General features: G+C 39.9%; 1 protein-coding gene across 7 annotated transcripts in view; it reads right to left on the bottom strand.

The window, feature by feature from the left end:
• KLF12 (KLF transcription factor 12) overlaps positions 1-13,621 on the bottom strand; it is a 417,106-nt gene that overhangs the window by 65,209 nt on the left and 338,276 nt on the right. For all 7 annotated transcript variants that reach the window (XM_084876486.1, XM_084876488.1, XM_084876489.1 and 4 more), the window contains one exon: positions 5,053-5,115. In XM_084876486.1, coding sequence (XP_084732612.1) covers positions 5,053-5,115 — 63 coding nt within the window. The remainder of the gene's footprint in view (positions 1-5,052; positions 5,116-13,621) is intronic.

Raw genomic sequence — 13,621 nt, 5'->3', positions numbered from 1 at the left:
GCTGCTTTCTGTGGGTTTGATATCAGAATGTAATAGCTTCATACAGAAAAGACCTGTAAAGAACAAAAGTCTATCTGCACATTCAACTCTCTAATAATGTTTGCCCTATTCCCCCCAATTTGCCTCCAATGGAGCAAAATATTTTCCTGGCATTATCACAAGCAAGAGAAAGTGACAAATGATCTAAAAAAAAAAGTTTACATAGTTATTGGGCAAAGGAAGGTGTGATCAATTCTTAGGGCCAATGGTTAAGGAAAGAGGGGAGATATAACTCATGAAATAAAGAAGGAAATTCATATGCCATTCTGATGGAGAGTTTATGTGTGGCCTGGGTTGCTGTCTTTCATGGCCTGTATTGGTGCAATGATGTCGTGTTCTTTACTGGGATGCTAGTATTTCCTGACAGAAGTTCTTATTGCCATTCTTCAATCCCTGGGAGTTAGCAGGCAGTTACAGCAACCTGGCTCCATCCTAACATCTGTTTGGACCCCTTACATGCTGGTGCTTTCATCTTCTCCCTGGATATGCACATGTTACATTTTCTTTCCATTCGAGCAGGCTTGTTTGCCTTGAACAGAAATTCTTTCCACACATTTCTTAGTCTCCAGAGGAAATGCTGCCACAGGGATGAGGCCAGTGGATGCTGCCTCTCTTGTTAACATTTTGCAAAGAAAAACACCACTTAAACTTTTAAACCATCTTTACTCAATGATCAACACCAGTTTGATAGCTCAACCACAGCCACTGACATTTACAACCTACCAATTGTCATGCCTTTTCTATCCTTAACTTATAAATTCCAGCCTTTTCCTGGGGTTTAATTGCTTGTTTGATGAACACCATTATTTTAACCTGAATGAAGCATTTGCTAACTCGGCTTCACAAAAGCACCTCACATCACTCACAAAGAGTGTTTGCAGAGCTCACTCAATCCTGAGCCACGCTGGTGTTGAACTTCACATCTAATTCTATAAATTACTTGTATTTGGGGGAGAGCAAAGGTCACTTTTCCTCCACCTCCTTTGCTAAGCATGCATATTTAAACTTCATGGACTCTCAGAGCCAATATTTCACAAAGAAACAGTAAGTGCTTATCACTTGACCAGAGGTAGATGCTGGGTGATTTATTTCCATGTACCAGCCTCCCAGTATTTACTTAAGGAATATCCAAGGTAATGCATATGATAGGAATTTAAACTAACTCATGACCAAATGAAGCACATGGCCAAATGCTCCTACTATAGTTCATTCAGAAATGTTTCCAGGTCCTTATACGTGTTTTTCAATTTATAAAGAAGGCACTATCTCAACCCTCTGCCTTTTCCTACTATTTCTGGGTCTTGACTCAAAAACCTTCTCCAGGGTGGGTTATCTCATAATCTTCTTCCTTCCTCTATACTTTCTCCCTTCGCACTACCGTGTTTCCCCGAAAATAAGACATCCTCCAAAAATAAAACCTACTTACAGGTTTCCTTCTGAGGGAAATATAAGGTATCCCCCGAAAATAAGGCCCCCCTAGGCTCTGTCTCAGAATGCTATTGCTAAACATGAGAGATTTGGTCACTGATTCTGAAAGAAATGGAGTCACAAGAAATTCACCAGGAAATTCAGGAATTGGATTGTTATGATGATGTTCCAGAAGATGATGAAATGATTGTCATTGTGAGTAAATTCTTGATACTGTAGGATTCACAGTTTGTCTGGTTTGTGTTGACAACTACCATACTACTGTACCGTATACAGGTAATAAATTTCCTTTATTTTCATTTAACAATAAATGTGTACCGTATTCTTCTTCATGGAAAAATAAGACATCCTCTGAAAATAAGACCTAGCGCATCTTTGGGAGCAAAAATTAATATAAGACACTGTCTTATTTTTGGGGAAACAGGGTACCTACTCTCAAATTAGTATTAGAGTTGATGATATTTCCCTCTGCACATTATATATCTCCTTAGAGCATTTTTATATGTATTATCTATATGACATCACATAATATTGCATATTACATGTGTGATGACCTACTCACACCCTACAAGACCCTTGAGTGAGCCCCTTGAGAACAGAAACCATGTTTTATTTATTTTATTAATCTAGTACTTTGCACACAGCCAGGGACAGTAAATAAAATTGCTGAGTAAATAAAAGTTGAATTTTACCAAGGCTAATAGTAAAAATCTTTTCTGTTTTTCATGGCTCAATTCTCAGAAGAAAAAAAAGTAGTTTGAACTTATTGAATAATGTGCTATAAGTTATGTAGGAATGAGTTATCATTAATCCTCCAGGAAGCAAAAGTGAAGAAAATAATATTTTTTATTTACTCAATGTCCCACAATTAGTAAAACAAATTGTAGAAACTAGATCTCATAACTGACATTGTTGCACTCTATCTGTTAACTTATACTGCTCACATGAGCATCTCATAGTCTTTACATGTAATAAAGTTTCTTTAGTGCAATACGCTGTGTGCTGAGAAGGAATATCAATTCCCTGCTGTCAGGAAAAGCCCCAGTTCTCCCTGTTCTTTAATATAATGGGCATCAGCACTATTTTCCCCTCAGCTTCCTAGGTTGGACAGGGGACAATATGCTTTAGTGATGGTGAGAAAGCATGTAGGAGGCCCCAGCTTTTAGACAGAGTGTAAGCAAATAGCTGCTTCATTTGTGTTCCTTTTCCCTCTCTGTAAAAGAAGGAAAGCATGCTATTTAACAACAGCACCAAGCTATTGTGAGGGTTAATTCGATTTTATGGGGGAAGGGAGGTGAGCTGATTAGACACCATTCAAATTCAAAGAATCATTATTATGTGTCTAAAAATAATCCTGATTTAGGAATAAAATTAATTTGGAAGCTCAAGCTTCAGTAATCATCTTCCCATACTTAAAAAAAAAGCCACGATTTTTTAATCAAAATCCCATTCTAAGCACAATTCAGTGAAGTAAAAATGGATACCTGTGCATTTTCACTTAGTTCTGAAATAAACAGTACACAGTTCAAGTTCAATCAATCCTTCTTTCCTTCCTTCTTTTATGAAGATACATTACTAGTATGTTTAGAAAGAGTAATTTTGTGCAATGGAGTAGTTAATTTGAACATAATGGATTTTAAACCTACATTATTTAATTAATTTTGTTGTTTCACATAAAACATAAAACATCTTAAATTGCTCTTTTATAGAATCAATCAATAATTTGTGGTTGAACTAACTTTTCAGGTCATTTGTGATAATTTCCATCTATATGTCTGTTCAAAAGCTGGTCAGTGAAAGAAGATATTTGTATTCCCCAAATCTATCTATCATCTATCTATCTATCTATCTATCTATCTATATCTTTCTCTCTCTATATATAAAAGCCTAAGCAACCATCAGACTGGTAGCTATGACATGCACTGACCACCTGGGGGAAAGCGCTCAACGGAAGAGTGAAAACCATAAGCACAGAAACACAGAACAGAATGATAAATCTGAGGGAAGCGGGGAGGTGGAGGGCAGGAAGAGATTAACCAAAGCTCTTACATGCCCAGTGTATGGATTAGTGCACTGGTGGGGTCCCTTGGCCTGGCCTGTGCCTTCTTGCAATCCAGGATCCCTCAGGGGATGTTGGAGAGCCAGTTTCTGCCTGATCCCCACAGGCCAGGCTGAGGGACCCCACTGGTGCACGAATTCGTGCACCAGGCCTCTAGTTTAAAAATAAAATCCCTGGATACTTAAAGCCCCATCAGAAAAACACATACACATCTAAATATTAATCAGCAAAATTAATATAATAGACTAGAGGCTCGGTGCACAAATTCATGCACAGGTGGGGTCCCTGTGCTGATTTGGGGCTGATGAGGGCCAGCTGGCTCAGGGAAGGAACCGTGTGGAGGTTGGCTGTGGGAATGCCCTGACCAGCCCTGATGATCAGTGCATGTCATAGCTATTGGCCAGTCGTCAGGTCATCTGATTGTAATAGTCACTTGGGCTTTTATATATATGTAGAGTAGAGGCCGGGTGCATGAAATTCATGCACCAGGGAGAAGGGATTGTCACTTAGCCCAGCCTGCACCCTCTCAATCTAGGACCCCTCTGGGGGATGTCTGACTGCTGGTATAGGCCTGATCCTACAGGATTCAGGCCAAAACTGGCAGTTGGCCATCCCTCTCACAATCCAGGACCAGTGGTTCCTAATTGCTTGCCTTATTGCCCCTAACAGCCTCTGCCTGCTGGCCTGATCACCCCCAACTGCCCTCCCCTGCACTGGCCTGATCACCCACTAACTGCTTTCTCCCCTGACGGCTTGATTGCCCCTAATCGCTTCTGCCTCAGCCCCCACCACTGTGGCTTTGTCTAGAAGGAAGTTGGACATCTGGAAAATGTCCAGTTGACCAGTCTAATTAGCATATTACCCTTTTATTAGTATAGATTACTTTACTATGAAAATCTTCATGAGAAGTAGAAGTTGGTGCCTGAAAAAAAATCTGAATTATTGCCTAAATATCACCTAAAAAGCTTATAGTATTTTCCAAAATGGGTAAAGATTTTTTAAAAAATTTAACAGTTGACAATCCTGGGAAATATATCTGTTATTAAAAAAATATTAAGTTCAGTTTTTAGTGAGTAAAGAGTTTTGGCTGGAAAGGAATTTTCCAAAGGAAAGAGAGAGAATGTAATTCAGTTAGTAGAAACACATTCTCTATAGGACTTTCAAACTTTTTCATTTCATGGCACACATAAACTAATTACTAAAATTCTGCAGTATGCCAAAAATATATTACATTTTTTGCTGATCTGACACAAACACAAAAATAGTAGGTTTAATCTTGATACATTCACCCCAGAGGGCTATTGTTGTTTTAACCATTGTCATTTTTTTTTTTTTTTCATAATCTAAAAGAGGTCAGTGTCCCTGACTAAATAGTCAGGTATTATATGCTTTAAGAATTCTTGAGGCACACCTGTTGAAAATTGCTGCTCTGCAGAGGAGCAGAAATAATTATTTTGTTGTAACACAGATATATTACAATTTCCCATAAAACTTAAACATTGTCATAATTTAGACTGTGTACTCACCAAGAAAACTTCTGATTATTCATTCGACTTCCCCTGACCCTTGATACTGGGGACGGATGTACCCTGTAAGTAGATGAGAGTAAATGAAAAAGCATATTCCCAATTACAAACGAACAAGTAAAAAGGAATCTGGTTTATAAATAATATTTTAGATTTACTTTACGATCGAATCCCCAAGGACTCGATCACCTCTTAGTAAATGGATGCAGGTAAGGTCCTATGCCTGCAAACCTGCAGGATCTCTCATTTCCCTTCTGTACCACCTATAATAGGACAAGGGTTTCTCATATGTTCACTGTGAAGACCCCCAGTTTTAAGAGGACACAGCAGTTTAAATCACTTGATTTCATTCATTCAATCCAACAAAGAGTTGCTGGCTACCTATACCTTGTGAGGTTTAGGAGTGGGTAAAAATAATGTAAAGTATGGACCTGCCCCAAATAGGCCCTTTCTGCTACCTATTCCCACATGGCGGGAGGACGGAGGGTAGGAAGAGATTAACCAAAGCTCTAAGTGTACACTCTGAGTGTACACTTCTTCAGTTAACTTCTAGACTTAAAAAAGCAAGATAATGAGGGGATCAGGATATGCCACTCCAAAATATGCTACTTTGGCATGAGGATTATTTTCAGCTAAAAGTAATTGAGAAACAGCAGACATAGGAGGAGCTCTCTATCCTCTTTTTACAGGCCTAATACCAGGACATAAACTTATCTTTTGGAAAGAAAATTTGCACTTATAAAGGTGTCCCTCTCTCCCACACCAGGAAGAGTAGTTCATGATATAACTTTTATCACCAGAGTCGGTACTGAAATGAGTTTGCCTAAAAAAATACCCTTATTTACCATTACTTTTTCTACGTTTCCTAGTCACCTCTTACAATTTATCCCCCCATTGAAGCCCAGACCCCCTTTCTTTCGACTAGTCCTTTCTCCACACTTTATCAGCCTTTGTTAAAATCCTATCTAATAAAAGAGTAATTTGCAAATTGACCATCACTCTAACACACAAGATGGCTGCCCCCATGTGGTCAAAAATGGCTTCTCCCATGTGGACACAGGATGGCCACCACAAGATGGCTAGCAGGGAAAGGCAGTTGGGAGGGACCAGGCCTGCAAGGGAGGGCAGATAGGGGTGACCAGGGTGGCAGAAGAGGGAAGTTGGGGGCGACCAAGCATGCAGGGAAAGGCAGTTGGGGAGGGGAAGACCTGCAGGGGAGAGCAGTTGGCGGGGGGGGGGGGGGGGGGGGAAGGGGGGGAGCAGGGGGGGAGATACAGGCCTGCAGGGGAGGGAAGTTAGGGGCAAACATGCTGACAGGGGAGCAGTTAGGCATCAATCAGTATGGCAGGGGAGTGGTAAGGGGGTGATCAGGCTGTCAGGCAGAAGCAGTTAGGGGCAATCAGGAAGGCAGGCAGGTGAGCAGTTGGGAGCCAGCAGTCCTGGATTGTGAGAGGGATGTCTGACTGGCCTTTTAAGGCCCGATCCTATCGAACATCCCTCAAGGGGTCCCAGATTGGAGAGTGTGCAGGCTGGACTGAGGGACACCCTGCCTCCTGTGCATGAATTTTGTACACCAGGCCTCTAGTGGTATATAGCTCCAAATTCTAATCGCCTTTTGTGTTACTTATCATTAAGTACTTTTACATGTTTGCATGTTATACATATAAACTGCTGGGGTTTTTTTGTCTCTTGCTAATTTGTCTTTTGTCAATTTAATTTTCAGCCTCCTCCCCCACTGAACCTGAGTGGATACAGGAAAAACTTTTTTCCTCCCCTACAATAATTTAATCCAAATATCCAGGAACAGAATCTGGAGGAGGAAGGAGGGGCCAATAGTTATTTCTAAGAAAAAGACCTTCTAGATGTGATGCTCTACAGCTTTGGGCTTTGAGGACTGGAAAGTCAATTCAAAGTAAAGACTAGACTGGTTTACAAGCTTCCTGGGATGGAGTCATCCACTGCAAACCTTTTAAATGTCCATGATGTCCTGACACCTTTCAATCACAAGCTAGCCACTGAATCTCCCCCTCTCTGTGGCTCACTCACTGGCAACACCCCATGCTCTACTTCCTGCTTCCTCCTGGCCAACTTCCTGCTTTGTTCTAACATTACTAGGATTTGTGAGGTCTAGGCAGTGTTTTAGCTTGTCTTATCTTGACTTTTTATGTCTCAGACATTACTCTTTATTTACAAGACAAGAAAGAAAACAGGGATTTTAAACTCCCGTTTAAGTCCAGTTAGAACCAAAAGCTCCCAGGTTCCTTAGAATCCCGTTTTCCATGGGTGTTCAGCAAGTGGAAATCATTTCAAAATACATAATACAGTGCTAGCCACTCAGAAGGGCCAACTTGCAGTCTTTCAGTAAAGCCAGAGCCAGACTGCACTTTGCACCCGGAAGGCTTATTTCTTCCAACATCCCTTATTAACATTCTTTTCCTCACAGCACTTCTCAATGGCTGCTGCAGCTGAGCTGCTCAGCACAGATTTTCTGCTCTGCATGGGGGAGGGGATGTTAATTATGCAGAAAGATGGAGAGAGGCCAGACAGCCCCTCTGGTGAACTGTCTCATTCAAGCAAGGCCCGCTTCCTGCTGTTTTGCAGCTACAAGGATCACCTGTTGGTCTTGGCACCGGGCCAACCTGGGGCCTAGCGGAAATGACAGACTGGGCTAGAAATGAAAGCCTGATCCTAGTCCAGCATCCCAAGTTGAGGAGAGAGGAAAAAAAACATGTCGTAAAAATGTGTAGGAAGTATAGGAAAGGTAGCAAAACTCTCTTTTTTTCTTCTTTTTTATTTCTTTCAGTTTGTCTGCTTGAAAATACAGTCATCACAATGGAACTCTGAGCCAAAAAAATGTCTCCCCAGTTAAAGGCCCTGTCCTAAGGGGAAACGCCGGAAATCCTCTTGAACCTTCTCTATATCCCCACTGGGTTGTCAGAGTTATGCTGCCCAAATAAAGCTTTAGAAAGTAATAGCCCAAATGCAGTTATTTAATTCACTCTATAGCCTTTAAATGTTAACCTCTTTTATTGCTTCCTCCTTAACCCTGGTATTTCTATTCATCACGATCATTCCGCCTGTTGAAGTTTACTAGTAAATAAATGCTCTTATTGATGGTTCTCATTGCATATATCAGCAGAGAAAAACAGGCCTGTTTAACCTTTAATTAGAATGTTCTCTAGGTATTTGTATCTTGCAGTAACACTTCATTGACCCATCCATGGAGCAAATACTATAAGCAGGTGATTTCTGTAACTGTTTGACAGTCTTCAAAGAATTCCTAAAATGATAGCATTTCTTCAGTTAAAATGGTAAAACAAGGCATTTATTCCCCCTTCCCCAAATTAGTAAATGGATAACCTGGAGCTTATTTCAGCTAACAAAGTATACCATAAATGTTTACATTTCAGCTATCTCTCAAATTTTGTTTCTTCAAAAGGCAGTGTTTTTCGTGAGCTCAGTCTTTCAAGTCTTTGTTGCAGCACTTTTGCCATGGCCTGCCATCTTTCCACATGTAGCAACCAGGCAGGTAGCAAAGTCAAAACCCCAGTAGGAGAAACTACCACCTCATCTGCATGCCATGCATTATTCATGACCCCCTGATTCCTGCACCTGCATCTAGGCAGGAAGCTTGCAGGGAACATTCATTATTCTTCCCTTAGCCTCACACAGGCTTGATTACTGCTAAGCCACTTTGTTCTGTAACTAAGGGTTTCAGGCCTCAGTACTAACTGCTGGATATGGAAAGAAAAAAAAAAAATCACCATGCTGAAGAAAAGGGCAGTCTTAGTTGTTGTGTAACATGTATTGAATCCTACAATGTGCTCTTCTGGGACCGACAGTTTGTGTCAGATGGAAATGCTCACATTGGTGATTTACACTGCATAGAAAAGGGGAAGCTGTACCATTCAGGCCGTGCACACCAACTGTTCTATTTATACACACTCACTCAGGGTCTGAGGCAGACAGCATTTTGCCCATGCTGGGCTTCGTCTTCCTGCTAAGCATGTTGGGACTTCTTAGACATCTCAATACAGAAATGACTCTTCCTTCTCTGGGCATAAGCACCAAAGGACCTAACCATTAAGGTTTGTATTTTAATGACTAATATTTATAGTTAAGAGAATAGGATCACTCTGTTTTTCAAATTTTTCACGAAGCAACGGAGTGACTGGTGGTTGGAAGTAGGATGTGAAAACCGGACACCCAACACAAATCACCGATCACTGAGGAACTGCTGGGGGAGGGAACCGATGCAAACTTTTTACTATCCCCATCGCTGAAAAGCAGGGGTGACTTAAATGGGGCCATTTACATTCAATCGTGTAGCCTCCAATGAAATTAGGATGAAACGGTAGACACACACTGCGTAACCAGGCTGCCTGCGATGGAATCCCAGCTCCACCACTGATCAACAGGGTCATCCTCGGGCAAGTACTGAACCTTTTTATGCAGTGCTGTCACCTGTACAAATGGAGGCAACACTGATAACCGCCTTCTAGGGCTGGGGGATTTAAATGAATTAATAGCTATAAAGTGTTCAGAATAGTGGTTGGTACCCAGGAAGAAGTTAACTGTTATCACTAGCAGAGCTGATTTTATGGGAAGGGATGGGAACATGGAAACTGACTATCCAGCTCATTCCAAGTGACTAAGACAATACTGTGCTCTATTGAGCCTGCAGTCTTAATTACTGTGCTTTTATGACTTCCCTAAAGATGAGGTAACAAAGAGAAATGAACACATATAGAGTAATATGAACCAAATAATGTGATTTATAAGATATGGCTTACTCTATGGTACCTCATTTTTCTGTTGTTTATCAGAAGACCTATGTTCAGTTATGTCCCATTCAAGAACAAGTTAATAATCACAGCAATACAAAATCACTTGCATTTACTAAGACCTTACTATATTCCAGACACCATGCTTAGGACATAGGAACATTAACTTATTTTATGCTCATATCCTTATTACCCACATTTTAAGTTTGAGAAAATAGGTTTACAAGAGTTAGATAACTTGCCATGGTCACACAACGAGTGAAGAGCAAAATCAGAACTTGAATGCCTATATCTTCTCTGAATACCAGACTCAGATTTTTCAATCCTAACTTAAAGGGGTTCCTTCCTTTCACCCTAGAGGTTTGGTTCAGTGGATAGAGCGTTGGCCTGCAGAGTGAAGGTTCAATTTTGGACAAGAGCACATGCCCAGGTTATAGGCTCAATCCCCAGGAGGCAGCCGATCAATGATTCTCTCCCATCATTGATATTTCTATCTCTCTCTCCCTCTCCCTTCCTCTCCGAAATCAATAAAAAATATATATATTTTAAAAGATGTTCCTTTCTATATCTTCTCAGTTTCAAAAATTGGTAGCATCCTTCACCCAACTGCAACCTTGGAATAATATTTGAGCCCTTTCCTGCTCTTACACTTCATATATTAGATAGACTGCTTTATACTGAGGAAAATCAAAATAAATTATTATTTCATACACCAATAAAATATTATTGTAGTGAATTACTCATTTAATAAGATTAGAGATTTTCATTATTAAGATCATGAGAAATCATTATGTACAAATATTTTCTATTCTTAAGTTCATTTTTTTGTTTTTTCTTAGCCCATACTTTCATCCATATTTTTTTCAATTATTGTACATAATACACACTATAAGAACCCAGTTTACTACATTTGTGAAATATTAATCTAGAAATAATTCCACAATTATTTTTAAATACCAGCATTTACCTATGCATTATCACATGAAAGATAATTTCAAAGTAATTGTTGGTATTGCTTCTTTTTCAAACATAGTTGTACTGAATACAACTCATGGTTATTTAGATGAACCTGAATATTTTTATTATAATATATACATATACATATATACACTACACTTGACCCAATAAAAATAAGCATGACCAGCCCTAACCAGTTTGGTTCAGTGGATAGAGCATCGGCCGGCCTATAGATTGAAGGATCCCAGGTTCCATTCCAGTCAAGGGCATGTACCTTGATTGCAGGCACATCCCCAGTAGGGGGTGTGCAGGAAGCAACTGATCTATGTTTCTAACTCTCTATTCCCCTCCCTTCCTCTCTATAAAAAATCAATAAAATATTTAAAAATAAAAAAATTAAAAAAATAAGCATGGCCAGTGTTTACATTATGTAGTCCCTTTTTATTCTCTGCTTTTACCAAGCCACTGATTAGACGGCCATTAGGAATTCCATATATTTTTTCAAAGAACCCCCTCCTCAGTATATTTGCTTCTTTTTCACATGCAAAGCCATTGATGTTATTTTCAGAAGAATGGGCTGAACTTGACCATCAGATAGAATTAATTGTATATATATATATATATATATATATATATTTTTTTTTTTTTGTCTACTCTAACAGTGTAAGTTTTGCTAAAAATAGAGTATTTTGGAGGGAACAACATGCATTTCAGCTATGCACCAACAGAATGAGGAATTCTTAAAGGAGAACACTTGGTTTGCACAAGCATATGAATTTGCACAAGCCTCTTCTCCCAACACCCCTCTTGCTCTGTGTGTGTGGCAGCGACACTGTAGGGTCTCCTCGCTCCTTTGTCACCCGGTTAGCTGATGCTTAACTCTAAGAAACCATCCACTCACTCCAAGGTCTAGGTCCACTCACTCCAAGATCTCACAGCATAGGGTACTTAGCACATGTTAATGGAAGATTATACGTGTTTGTAAGTTTACCTCGCCAGTCTCTTCAACTAGACAATATGCTCCAAGGGACAACAGAACTTTACTCGTTTTGCTCACCATCATATCTCCATTGCCTGCCATGCAGTGCACACTCAATAAGGATCTCGTGGATGCTGAGCCCTATTTTCCTACTAGACTGGAACTTCCCGGATGGATGGCAATGGCCACACCTGTCCAAGCCACGATGCCATCCTCAGAGCTTAGCACAATAAGTAAATAATAAACATTTGATAAGCCATAAGATGTAGAAAATAAAAAGTTTTTGATTTAGAAATCTGCACTATTCCATAGAATTATTTACTAAACATCCCCAGAATAATTGACCAACATTAATTAAATCCAACAAACTTTACTCAACAGCTGCTCTCAGTGAAGTCTTGCATTGTGGAGTAAGACAGAATCTCTGTCCTCCAGATGCTTAAAGTCTAGTTAAGATAAATAGGTAGAGACAATCAGGGAATGGGGTAGAAAAAAATGAAAAGAGATTTCGAGTGTTATTGTAATGAAGAAGGGGGTGGAATTAATTCAAACTGTGAAATGACAGGTAAGGTTGCAGGAAGAGATCTTTAGGCTGGGTCATGAAGGATAAGTGAAACTTTTCAGAATCAGGAGTAAATGATGCTAAGAAGATAACTTCACGAAGAGGAGCTACATTAGTCCTTTATAGGGGAGAGTGCATTGTGGTGTGAGGGGAAGTTTCTTAGAAACACTAAAGAAGATGAGCTAGGGATGTTCTTTCACAGGTAGAATGCAGATCAGTCAATAAACGTCTGAATAAGGAGTTAGTAATTGGGGCAGTCAGCTGTAGAATAATATCAATCCTCTGTTGCTCAGAAACTTATATATATACCACTTATATCTTTAATTTAACTAATGTTATTACTATCTATCACTTATTAATTTAAATACTAATTGAACATCTATTGTGTCAGGCACTGTTCTAGGCTCACAAGTTCTGCGAACTGTGTCAGGGGAAGGGGCATTACATCTATTAAAACACGGTTCCTGACTTCAGGAAGCCTATAGCATGATACGTGTGTTAGATCCGTGGTCGGCAAACTGCGGCTCACGAGCCACATGGGGCTCTTTGGCCCCTGGAGTGTGGCTCTTCTACAAAATACCATGACTTGGGCGAGTCTATTTTGAAGAAGTGGCATTAGAAATTTAAGTTTAAAAAATTTGGCTCTCAAAAGAAATTTCAATCATTGTATTGTTAATATTGTATTTGGCTCTGTTGACTAATGAGTTTGCCAACCACTGGTTTAGACAAACAATTGATTGTCATGGTACCGTGTGATAAATGACCATAAAAGTAGACAAAAGGGACATCTTACTTAAGCTTTGAAGTAGACCTGGAAGTTCATATAGGACAATTTAGAGAAACACTGAGGGTATATTATGTCCAATAGAAAAAACTACAAATTGTCCTGGATGACTACAGTAAAGGATGTGGCAGGCCTGGAGGGGCTGGAGGTCATGTAATCATGGAAGTAGTGGGAATGACAGAGGGCTGGGGGAGGAGAAAAAGGAGGATGAATATATATTAAATTAGCTGTTACCCCTGAGATTTGGTGGAAATATATTCAAAGTGTGGGGAGGCAAAGGCAGGATTAAGAGAATATATGGATAACACCTGGGTTTCTGAAATGTGGACAGAAGGGCCGATATAAGGAATAAAGATCATGTTTGGGATTAAAAAGAATACAATGAGTTTCTGTCAGGTGCATGTATAGACCTGGGGTTCAGCGGAGAATTTTAGGAAGAGAGCTGGAGATGTGGGCATCTTTATCATACAAGTGGCAGATAAGCCCTGAGTTTCATAGAGGCA

Source organism: Pipistrellus hanaki, assembly GCF_964339955.1.
Source record: "Pipistrellus hanaki genome assembly, chromosome: 3".
Lineage (NCBI taxonomy): Eukaryota > Metazoa > Chordata > Mammalia > Chiroptera > Vespertilionidae > Pipistrellus > Pipistrellus hanaki.
The sequence above is the reverse complement of the archived record's forward strand: the minus strand, read 5'-3'. Positions and strand labels throughout refer to the sequence as shown.